The sequence below is a fragment of the Saccostrea echinata genome, unplaced genomic scaffold (assembly GCF_033153115.1).
Source record: "Saccostrea echinata isolate AGI-Se365-2 ecotype Australia unplaced genomic scaffold, CSIRO_AGI_Sech_v1 ptg000010l, whole genome shotgun sequence".
Lineage (NCBI taxonomy): Eukaryota > Metazoa > Mollusca > Bivalvia > Ostreida > Ostreidae > Saccostrea > Saccostrea echinata.
In genome coordinates, this window is record NW_026889759.1 from 794,823 (window position 1) to 808,023 (window position 13,201).

General features: G+C 32.9%; 1 protein-coding gene across 1 annotated transcript in view; it reads right to left on the reverse strand.

Annotated features, from left to right (window-relative positions):
• LOC133184108 (choline O-acetyltransferase-like) overlaps positions 1–13,201 on the reverse strand; it is a 48,184-nt gene that overhangs the window by 17,048 nt on the left and 17,935 nt on the right. The window contains exons 6-8 of the mRNA XM_061318961.1: positions 5,897–6,074; positions 5,504–5,816; positions 503–631 (exon numbers count right to left, since the gene is read on the reverse strand). Of these exons, the coding sequence (XP_061174945.1) occupies positions 503–631; positions 5,504–5,816; positions 5,897–6,074 (620 nt within the window). The remainder of the gene's footprint in view (positions 1–502; positions 632–5,503; positions 5,817–5,896; positions 6,075–13,201) is intronic.

The window sequence follows — 13,201 nt, forward strand, 5'->3', positions numbered from 1 at the left end:
AAGATATATTAATAGTTAAACAAGATGACATTGTTTTCACGTGCATGCAAGCACTAGCACACGTGTAATGCTTAAAACGACTAATACCTTTGGTATAGCCATATTTTTTATACTGTTGCTTTGGTACTTAGAATATAAAGATATATAAATTGTGTAGACAAATGCCATGGTATGCATGCACACGCATACACGAGCGCGCATATGAAGTAAGTGAAAAGACTAGTATAATTGATTGAATGAATTTGACAGGGGATAAGGCAACAAAAGGGAGTTGGGGAGCGTTACAGATGTTTGGGGAACATCTGTAACGGTCCCCGTTACAATTTAAACTAGTTGCTATTGTATCAACAGCAAGGGAAGACAAGCTTTCTTAACACTGAATTAATTAAGAACTTGCCTGATCGTGATAGTGGACAACAGTTAACAAAAGTACCTGACCACCACCAAGACATTATATCCTATGTTATCTTTATACATAATAATATAATTTTGTGACAGTCACCTGTTCATGTTTTCAGCAGCTTCCTCAATGTCTGCCCCTATGTCGCTATTGATTTTCCACTGAAGACGCCGGGGCTGGGGCAATTCGCAAATAGACTGCATTCGAACCAATTTCCTTCCGAGTTCCTCCCTAAAACATACACAATACCCAGTTCTACCAACAGAATATTGTAGGATTCCTTAGAGCGTCCTTATAACTTAAATCATTAAAATCGGTTATATTGTGGTGTTCATTATACAGTCTATATATAATGAATACAAGTTTTAAGATAATTTGAAAATATTTCCAGAAATGTAAATTGCAAACATTCAAAGATCTTGCAATCTTGAAATACAAATTAAATATACACCAAGATACAAAATTTTTTTATCGTTTTATAATTTTGAATAAGACAAAAGGGGCACATGTAACTGTTAGAAACTTTTGCTCATATATCCTTTTCAAATCAAGATATTCAAAATTCTTTCAGTTCAAGTTTGAGATCAGATAGGTTAAGGTGGAATATATAGGCCTTTAAAAAAACTAAATACTATTTCTACCAACTTGGTGAACATTAAATTGCCAGAAAGGAAACCTCTCAAAATTCCGGAAATGTAAAAAAAAAAATTAAATGTCGGAATTGAAAATAATAATGTCGGAAATGAAAACAAAACGTGTCGAAAATGCAATGCAAGAATCCGGAATGAAATGCAGCGCATAAACAAGGCTAGCTGAGTCATCAATGGAAGTTTGTCTGTTTTCAGTTAATGTGGACTCGTACAGTGACAAAAGGAGTAAAGATTCTTTAGACCTCTGTAGCTTCTGAGGCCACATCCCCTTTCCCATGGAAGATACTAAAATACTTATTTAAATGTGTAAAATATATTTATAGGTAGTTTCATTCATTTGAGTACCGGTCTTGTAGAGTAGGCTTTCCCCTCTAAAATCTCCCCCCCCCCCCCCCGGAAAAGTGGCTCTAGAGTAGGATTTCTCCCACGAAAAAAATGACTCTAGAGTAGGATTTTCCCCACTGAAATCCCAAACCAGATTCAATTTTCCGGGCGGTTAGTTATAGAGTGCGATTTCCCACAGAGCCAATCTACCCACCCAATAAAATAGAATGGTTGTACTTATGTTATGAGGGGGGGGGGGTGAAGAGGGGACACATAGTTACAAGAGTCCCTTCTTTAAAATGGTGATCATTGGTGTATTGAAACATACGAAGGATGAAAAATGAAAATTTTAAATCTCATTTTTTTTTCTCAGCAACCGTCCAACCAATTTTTTAAAGCATTAAAATCTTATTCTTTTCGTCTATGAGTAAAGAATGCCAGAATTGGAAATAAACGGAGTCGAGTTGACAAAATGTGCGTGTACTGTGCATAATCAAGAGGTTAAGGAATAGAAGCATACTGGGTCATTGTCTTGTGGATTTGATTATTTTTTTTGTTCCCCGCTTTCACTGAAAGTGGGGGATATCAATTTGGGTCTGTCTGTCCGTCCGTCTGTCTGTAACATTTTCGTTTCCGCGCGATATCTCGAGAACCCTTTGAGCTTTGGCAATGAAATTTTGCATACCAACTTCCTATGGCCTAAAGAACAACCCTATTGATTTTAAGGTCAAAAGGTCAAAGGTCTAGGTCATAAATTCATAAATTCCATCTGTTTTAACACTCGTTTCCGCGCGATATCTCGAGAATCCTTTGAGCTTTTGCAATGAAATTTTACATAACACTTCCCTGTGGCCTAAGAAAGACCCCTATTGATTTTGAGGTCAAAAGGTCAAAGTTCAAGGTCGTAAATTATTACATTCTGTCTGTTTGTAACATTTTCGTTTCCGGGCGATATCTCAAGAAGCTTTTGAGCTTTTGCAATGAAATTTTATACCATAACTCCCTATGGCCTCTCTCGCCCCTCTCAAAAAGTCCCGCCCCGTTTTTTTTTTTTTTTTTTTTTTTTTTTTTTTTTTTTTTTTTATTAAAAGTCGCTTGGCACTATTTTTAGCACAGGGGCATGTGGAGAGTTATTACATGTAATACAGGTTGTCGGCGGACTTTATATTCTAATTACATCTATTAGAACTGTTTAGTAAAGGCTAAATTAGACACCATGTATTGTGTAAAATTTTGACAATATCGAACGTGAATATAAACATTATATGTGACCTAATGTTTGCATTTAATTTGATATATTAGCAAGTGCCTCTGTGGTATGATTCCTGTTTAGCAAGTGAGAGGTCCCGGGTTCAAATCCCGGACGATCCCCCCCCCCTTTTTTTTTGGGGGGGGGGTACTTAATGATGTATTCAACATATGAAATGAAAAAGTTATGACATCTGGCGTGTACAAACTCATAAAATCATTATTACAGTGTGATAATTATTCTATATAAAAAGAATCTTCTATACACATACATGTATTAAAGAATAAGCAATCAAATCTTTATATCCATATTGGCATTTTTTATTTGCTTCAATATACATGTATACATTTAATAATTCTGCAAATTCAGGGGGAGGGGAGTCCCCCCCCCCCCCCGAACTGCGCATGCTCTTCTTTTTTCCCTAAGCGGGGGACACAAATTCTCTAAATTAACTTGTTTTTTTTTAATACAAGAAAAATATCTCCTTGTTCATGATTTTTTATTCAAGTGTGATAACGTTATGCAGCTAATGCTTTAATGTGTTCTCCTCAATTGCTTTACTTAACAAAATATGATTATTGGCAGCAAGACGACTAAAGACTTTTTCATAATTAAACCCCAGCGCAAAATAAAATTTCAGCCATTTATCAATTGTTTGAATGATAATTACAAATTCAAAATCGATTTAAAATTTTGTAATTTTCATTCCAAAGTTTCTCGTACAACTGCTACAAACAAGAACACTATTTTGTTTCAACAAGATAACAAATTCGTTATTACCGTAAATCTGGAAATTTTTACTGTAGAAAATTTTTAGCAAATTTGCTAAAATTTCGCAAAAATATTTTTCTTAAAAATAAATCGACAACAAAAAATGTAAACAAACATTTTGCTGACAGCTGGTGTCTATTTTTAACCCGGTGAACAGGTGTTCGTAAAAATACAAGTGAACTTGTGATGAAAATTAAATTGATTTTAATGAAGGTCAGGGAGTAAACGTGAAAGTTTGTATTTTGAAAAATAAATCACATAAGGTCATATATAACAGATACAAGTTCAATTCAAAGAATTACACGCTCACACGTTTTTAAAACTCGGAATAGTCCAGAGTAAAACTTTGTATTTTCTTGATGACAGAATGTTCAGTACATCTAATATTCACGTCCGGGATTGCACACGGTGGTTCTCAAACTTAATCTTTCACACAACATTCGGCATTTACTCAAACTTCTATTACCACATTTACGCAACTATCATACATACGAGTCGGACGTTCTTTGAGGCAAAGGATTGACACTAATTCCTTCAATAAATATTGACTGACAATTTCCTTTTTATTGTCTAAATATTAATTGTTAGATAGATAATTTTAAGTATATTTCAGAAATAAGCATTAAAATAATTATTTTTGATAAAATCAAATTCTGTTACATTGTAAATTAACTTTGTAAAATTTATTAAGTGACAGTACTAGTAAGCAGTGGTCATTTTAAGAAACCTGTTTATACTACAAGCTCATTACCCGTTATAATCCGTGCGTGGAGAGTGCCTTCAACACACTCGATATCATATGCTCTTCTTATAACCCAGTACAGAATGATTTTATCTCAAGGTTAGTTAAAGCTGACATCGTTTTATACATTTTATGTTTTATCTCTTCTAATATTTTTATTGAACGTTGGCATCGTTTAATATTGTATTTACATGCGTATTTTTTTTAAAAAATAATATATTGCATTTTCAATGGTATGTACGTGCATAATTTATGATCTGATTATTGAACGATGGCATCATTTCATATTGTATTACATGCGTAATTTATTGTATGTACATGCGTAACTTATGAACTGTTATGAACTTTTTAAGCGCCAAGGACAATTCGCAAAATTTTGAAACGTTAAAATTAATCAACAGCTTTTTGACCCAGATCCGCAAAAATAAATCGACGTAAAATTTTCCAGAAATACTGCATGTAGTGCAAAATTTTCACCCAAAGAAAACGATTAATGAGATACTGACTCAAACAGTTCTTTCGTTCATTGGAATCAAGCAACATACAAGTAGTTAAAAGTATAACAATATGACTTTCTTTGAAAACAAATTGAATCTTTAAACTTTAGATAGCCTTGATATACTGCACATTAAAATGTGTGACAAATACAAGTACCGCTGTGCCATTAGAGGTGTTAAGACATCGAATCTGAGGAGTTTTACATTCCTCTTGAAAGCTAAATATTCGGGTTGAGACTCCATGATTTTAACTATATGCTTAGAAAATTCTTACTTCAACTGAACAGTGTAGAAATCGAAAAACACTTATTTACCATTAAAAAAAATCAGTTTCTCGTTTATCTTTTTTTCCACAAAAATATTGCGGCTGTGATTTATATTGACTCTATAAGTCCTTGAGGGGGGGGGGGGGGGGATCCTACTCTGAGAAAGAAAGAGGGGGAAATTTGGCTCTGGTGTGAAATTTCCCCTTGGGGAAAATCCTACTCTAGAGTACAATGTCCGGGGGGAAAGCTGGGTATGGGGGAAATCATACTCTACAACACCGGTAAATATTTCGATTGTTATCAGCTTTGATGAAAACATTTTGACACAAAAATAGAAGGAACTGTGCGGATCTGCTGTATAACTTTCAAGTTATAGACAGCGCCCTGCACTTTTCAAAGATTCTTTAAAGTACACCCTGCCTAGTTACAGTAATTTCATACATGTGTATATTTTTTAGGGGTAACTGAGATGGTGTCACACAAGTTTATCAGTACTTGTGCCATTTTCAATTCAATGAAAGTTGGTGATTCCCTGAAAACAAATCCTGACAACACCCTCTGAACAGTGGAAAATTAAACATTTTTATGCTTTCAAACAACTCACGTATATTTAAGGAGATGTTCTATAAGTTGTACTACGGCTATTCCCTCTGATGGCGAATGTTCATAGTTTAGGCCACATGCTCCGTCTTCAGAAATGATAAATTGCATAGTTTTGTCATACCAGCGATTGGCACTATTCAGATGTGTTCCAAGCCCGTGTAACATTTGGTTGGCGAGTGAAACATCATCCCTTACGTTACTCTGTGTTTCGTCAACGCTATTTCGGTGATTCAGTGCAACAGGGATAGCCGAGTCCATACACAAAATAAATATCGAGCGTTCTATTGCATCCAAAGAATCGCGATTAGTCGATTCTGCAATTAAAAATTAAAGTAGTGACACTTTACTGCACACTGAACAATTTTAAGAAAGTATTTACTTCATCAATAATCACCTTCCATAAGTTTTCCCCTAGCTATGGCCCAGCGATCTCTATAGGCTGCCGTTAATATTCCAACAGGCTCCACACTCTCCTGGTTCTCTTCTGCCATTTTACATATCCGACTCAACTGCGTGAAGAGGTCTTCCTCGCTTAAACGTGTAAAGTTGATGACAACATCCAGTACAAAATACTGAAAATGTATTTAAAAAATCACGTCAACAAGGACTGCAGATTAGTATATGACTGTCTGTCTACAAATATTTTCAAAGATGAAGGTTTCAATGAATATGTGCACCTGGAAAGAGAGAAAATCAAAGTATTGAAAGTACTCATGGGAGTTGAACATTGTAATGTGAAAGATCTCACAGGAAGTAGAGGAGCTATTCTCTCCTCCCGTAAACTCGAGTTATCGTTCTTAGCACGAGTTATCTGTTCCTTATAGCAGGTATCGTAAAACTTCCGACTCAAGGAATTCAATGTATAACAAGCAATGTTGAAGAATGAAATAGTATTACATATTTTCTCATCTTTAGTGATTGGAGGCTTTAATTCCAAAGTTACATAAAGTTTTGACCATACATATTTGAAAAATGTAGGATTTTCAATTCATAACCCCGCTGTTGGAAACAGTGATGGGGGTGTTATACCATAAGAAGAATTCTGTTACCTAATCTCACTTTCAGACTGTAATTTTACTCTAGATGAACGAAAATAACATAGATGCTTACTAATAAAAGCGATTTATTTCCAAAAGTTGCAATAAACTAATAAAATTTCCAGTTTAACATACCTTACTCTGTGTTAAGTGTGCATTTATTATAAAGACATGAATTTTTAATTATTTTTTTTTTAATTAAAAAAAAAGAATGGGCTAAAATCACTTTGACAGAAAATGACTTTAATCAATACTGTACAAAAATAAAATGCATAAAATATTTTTTACCATGATATTTTGGAATTATTAATTATTTATATCCCCTACCCCCTATTTTAGCATTCAGTTAGCTGATACACAAATATAACTTTACATTTTCATCACATTACTATTATTATGCCATGTTCATATATTGATAAGATTATAAATCAACATGAATAAATTAGCCTTTTGACATTTTAAACAATGTCCTTGACCTTTTAACCTTGGAAAAAAGTACACTTTATTCATTCACAATTCTGGGAGAAAAAAGATTTATAATCCTGTCTTTATGATAGCTGAAAAAATATGTTTTGTTCCTGATATGAACACAATAATACTAAAATCATGACAATCAAATCAATTTAATAATTAAATATCTATAATGACATCTCCCTCCCCATCTATTTTTCCAATGAATACATAGGGTTTTTTTTTATTTAAAAAAATGCTTGCCCAAAATCAAATGTGTGCTCCCTTCCCTTAAGAATAACTGGTCATTTGCTGCTCATTAAGTATGAAAATTCTCATTCGAAAGTAGGTTCGCAGGTCCTCCTTGCCCTCCGCACTTTTGTTGCAGTATTACTTTCACGGAAAATGGAAAATGAGTGAGAACAATAGAGACCCCCTTTTTCCCCCACGAAATATGTTCTTCGCTTTTTAATAGTTTTCAGTTTTTCCCTCAATTTTTGTTAAATCCTTTTAATTTCTTTTATTTGTTTGCCATTTTTTGAAATTTGACTTTTCAATCCCCCCTTCTTTCTTTTGAAAAGCGATACCACGACTACGTGTCTGCTATGTAGAATGTCTTGAAAATGTGATGCCGCAATCAATGATGCGACATGTTCCACACAATTTCCATAGACTACAGTGTATTTTCAGATTAATCTCGAGTTTTGTTTCCAACACCGTCTACTTTCCTTACATACGGTATTTATTCGCATGATCATTAACGTGTGTTAAACTTGTGTTTCGGTCAAACCTTTAAATTTCTTATTGTGCATAATAGGTCGGAGACTGTTACATTTGTCCGAGGGATGACCTTTAAACACTTTAGGAAAAGAAATCTTAATTTTTCAAAAATATTTGGACAGATTGTCATCTGCAACATTCTTTTCCTCGGTAGCTATTAAACCGGAAGTTTTTTCAATATCTGCTGTAAGGAAAAAGATGACTCGTGTTAAGAACGATAACTCGAGTTTACGGGAAGAGAGAGTATTTAGATGCAAGTCAACTATTGCAGATTTGATAGAGATACAACACAAAACATAAGAAATAATTTCAAAAGCATTTCAATAACAAAGATCATGGGCCACAATACTCCCCTGAGTAATTTTAATGACTTTAACTTTATTGTTCTTATTCAGATTTTCAAAAACTTTTACCACTTTATATATCTTAACTCTGAAGGGTCTCTAAATCTGCACAACAATGAGATGTTTTAAAATTAATAACTATGTCTTGCAATTATGAAGATTTTTTCCTGTACACATACATTCAACTTTAATCCCATTTTTAGCCAATTCTCACCTAGGATCCATATATAAATTGTTAAGCAAACTGAATCCACACAACTTTGAATGGTTTGCATACAAATGGTTCAATTGCAGCAAAGTTTTCTCAAAACAAACGAAAATTTGGAAATCATTTGGATGTAATATATGAATGGGTAAAATATTGACGACCATGCTGATACAGCTCATCCCAATTTCTTAAAATAAAATCTTTATCTTCTGGTCGCCATTCTTTAATTTTTCTAACATTGATATACTTGTCATAATACGTATGAAAGCATTGGAAGCACAACACCCTCCTTACTCTCTTCTGAATATGTACAAGATCCTTGGTGCCAACAAGCAAACACGCACTTTTTATTTTCATTTTTACCATCATCAGACACTAGATTGTCATTTTTTTCTTCCTCTGATTGAAACAAGCAGTTGATATTATCTTTTGGGTATAAATTTTTTCCTATCATTTCTGAAACATGACATTAATATACTTCTTGAAACTTGGAAAGGTACTGATCCTAATATTTCTATACCACAATATAATATTTTACAAAAATGTAGAAAGAAGAAAAAAAGATCTAAGAGATTTAGTGGTGGAATCATCATTGCATATAAAACTATATTACATAAGGGAATAACTGAAATCAAAGATGCAACATCTTCAGAAAATAGATTATGGTTGAAACTAGACAAAACTTTTTTTAATTTTTCAAAAGATCTTTATGATTCCACCTGTGAACTCTGTCTACTACAATGATGATTTTTTCTGAACTTGAGATCGAAGTATCAAAAATATTATCTAAAAATACTTGCAATATCTGATCCCACATATTTATCAGATCATGCACAAATATCTGTGTATATTCAGTGCAATAAGCTAAATAGTGAAGTTACTTCTAGCTCAAGAGCTTTACAGTTGAAATTTCTGAAATGTTCGTATAAATGGGAAAATATTTCAAAAACTAAATTATTAGATGCTATGTCTGATCCTAAATTATTAGAACAAATTTTATCTTACGAAAATACAAATTATGAACAAAATGCAGAAGGTATAGATAAAGCTACAGTAGCACTGAATTCAATTTTACAAGATTTAGCAATGAAATCTTGTAAAATCATCAATTTTAAGAAAAAAAGGCTAAGAGAAAAAAAAACCATGGTTTGACACTCAGATTAAAGATTTGAAAAAAAAAACTGTGATAATGTTAGGAACTAAGATGAAAAATGAACCTTTTAATTCAAAAATTAGGCATGATTATTTTACTCACTGTAAAAAAATGAAAAAAATGGTAAAACAAAAAAGGTATTTATTCCAGAAAGAATTATATGATAAATTATTGAATTGGAAAGAAACAAACCCCAAACAATATTGGGAAGTGCTTAATTCTCTCAAAGGAAATAAAAGCTCTAATAATACAGCAGATATATTAGTTAACATCAATAGAGTTATAAAAAACAATAAAGAGTTTCAGAAAAGGATTGAAAATCATGTAACTCAGTATAAAACCTTTTAGAAGAAAACCTAATTACTGACCAACCATTTACCATCACTGAAGTTAAGAACTTAATTCATAAGCTTAAAATTAATAAAAGTGCAGGACCAGATCTTATTCCAAATGAAATATTAAAACATAGTTCAGTGGTTACTTGTAAATCTATAGTTAAACTATTTAACTTAATATTGCATACTGGAGAATACCCATCTGCATGGAGAAAATCATTCATTGTTCTTATCTATAAATCTGGAGATAAGAATGACCTAAATAATTATAGAGGTATCTCACTTCAGAACTGCAAAGCAAAACTTTTCAGTGCTACACTTAAAAGATTAATGCTACATTATGATAAATTATTCTCAAAACAACAATTTGGCTTTAGAACAGATCACAGAACAACAGATAGCCTTTTTGTTCTTAAAACTTTAATAACAAAATAATTATATTGTTCGAAATAAAACAAAAATATATGCATGCTTTGTAGATCTGCGCAAAGCATCTGACACTGTTTGGCATAATGGCCTCTTATTCAAATTAATGAACAATCAAATTGGCCAAAATTTTTTTAAAGTTATTCAAAGTATGTATAGATCATGTGAATCAGCTGTTAAATTCGAAAACACTCATTCCAATTATTTTAAACTTGATAGAGGGGTAAAACAAGGGGATAGTCTAACTCCAACATTATTCAACTGTTTTATTAATGACCTACATGACACATTTGATCAGTCCTGTGATCCACTTATTCTCAAACACACACATGTATCTATTTTAAGCTTTGCAGATGACCTTGTTCTGCTCTCAGAGTCCCATATTGGTTTACAGAATACACTGAACAAATTGCAGAATTATTGCTTAAATTGGCAACTAACTGTTAATACTACAAAAACAAAAGTTTTAACTTTTCAAAAAATATATAAACCAACTCCTGTTCTTTATTATGATAATCACCCTCTTGAAGAAGTAAAAGAATATAATTTCCTTGGAACAATAATTGATCACAAAGGTAGTTTAAACAAAGGAGTACTAGAGCTGTCCAAGAAAGGCTTAAAAGTAATATTCTCCCTAAGAAAAATCTTCTCAAATTTCACACAATTACCTGTGAATTTGTCTTGTAAATTATTTGACACTCCTATTCGCCCTATTCTATGCTTTAATAGTGAAATCTGGTTTATAGATGATTATCTTCCTTCATACAGAGCAATACTTAGAGCAATGAAAAATAACAACTCATGTGATAATCTCGCTTTACAAGAAAAATCTGTCTATGAAAAAGTACATGCTAGATATTGTAAAACAGTTCTAGGACTCAACAAAACAGCATGCAATATTTCATCATTGTGTGAACTACATGTAGGTAGACTTCCAGTTTCTTCTTTTATTAAAATCCAAGTTATGATGTACTTTGTACGACTAAACTCTCAGAATGTAAACCCCATGATTGAAGAATCATATAATATCAATATGTCTTTGCATGAAGAGGGATTTTACTCGTGGCATACCCTTGCACTGTCTATATTTAAAGAAAATTATTTAAATAGCAATGACTACAGGAAAAAAGATGAAAATTTTGACAACGTTCGAAATTCGGTTAAAAAGAAGTTTAAGAAAATAGTACTAGATAATTATAAAGGCAAAACTATGGAAAAAGTATCCAAATTGACAGAAAACTCCAAACTGTATTTGTACAGTAAAATAAAACACAATCTCAATATGGAAGAATATCTTATGCTTGAAAATAGTTTCAAGAATAGACAATTGCTAACTAAGTTTCGAACAAGTGACCACTGCCTACTGAATGAAACTGGTAGACATAAGAAAATACCTCGAAAACAAAGATTATGCACTTCATGTAATGCTGTTGATGATGAATTTCATTTCTTTTTACAATGTAATTTAAATATACAAGCAAGGAATATACTTATAAAAACCATGTTAGATAATTGTAGATAAGGTTGATTTTGCATATCTAAAAGTCATGTTCTATCATCTCTAACAAGTCTCCAGTTCATATCTTGTATTTTATGCATACATGTAGTATGCATAAAAACTAGAGGGGTGGATCTCGGAAACTAGAGAAGATACCATCATCATTTTTTTTCACTGAATTGGTAACTGACCACTAGTACCCTACTCTCAAAATTCCAGATCCTGTGACACATGTTAAATTTTTTTAACTGCGAACTGTGTTCTAGAATGCAGTTCGCTTTGAATTGCGAATTGCAAACTGCGAATTGCGTTCTAAAATTTTATTGCCGTAAAAACTACTGTTGTGAACAATCGTATTATATTTTGAGATATATATTTTGTTTGCTTTACGTCCCTAAGAGAATATCATTCTCTGTCTCATATTGGGACAATCAATTACCGATGGAAGGCAGCAAATATAAACCTGTACTCGGAACCTATGGCCATTGAGCAATAAAGGATCTGTTTTTGTCAGTATCTGCTGTGAGACGGGACCTCGGTTTATATGATCCCATCCAAAGTGATCTCCGCGACCTTCGCCAAGCAGGCAACAATATAATAAAGAATGAAGCTAGTATTTCTTGTTTGAACTCATGAAAGCTAGTGTGATTAACTCATCGCGGTTAACGAACATAGTGATATTACCGTTGTTATTTAATAAAACTTCCCCATAGTAAAGTATCCCCTGAAAGATTCCATATATAGAAAACCTTTCCCACGGGAAAGATTTACTATATCCTAGTACTATATTTCCACTTAGTAAACCTTCCCACCCAACCGTTAAAAGATTCTATTGGAAATATAATTATATTTTAGCATTGTTCATCATATATGTGCTTAAGTCCTATAACATAATCATAAGTTTAATTTTGTAAGCATGCAATTTTTACACATTATTTATAAATCACAGTATTCACTTTTCAGGATCACACCTATAAATTTCATTTCTCGTAACACTGGGGAGAGTGCAAGTTTTTAAAAAACAATTATAATTGCATTGGCTTCATGAAATGTTACAATTTACAACAATGGGCCATCAAGAAAGCCCCTTATCCATAATTCCATATTAAAATTAGTTAGAAGAACAAAAGTATTATATTTATCGGAATCTTGTAGGATATCGAAAAAATGCTACATACATGTAGGAGAGGTTTGCTATACATGAAATATGAAGATAACGAACAGCATTCAATCTCGAAAGTCCAATGAAACGATACAAATCTGAAGCAGAGCAACACGGACCTCAAAATTTAAAGGTGGGATCAGGTGCCATGGAGGAGTGAGCATCCCCTGCCGACCGGTCACACCCGCCGTGTGCTCCTTGTCATGATCGGGTAATAACGGAGAAATCCGTAGACAGTTCAGTATATAAATAATGGCCTAACAATTGGTATGAAAAACGTCAGTCAGCATTTGACTTAATGATAGG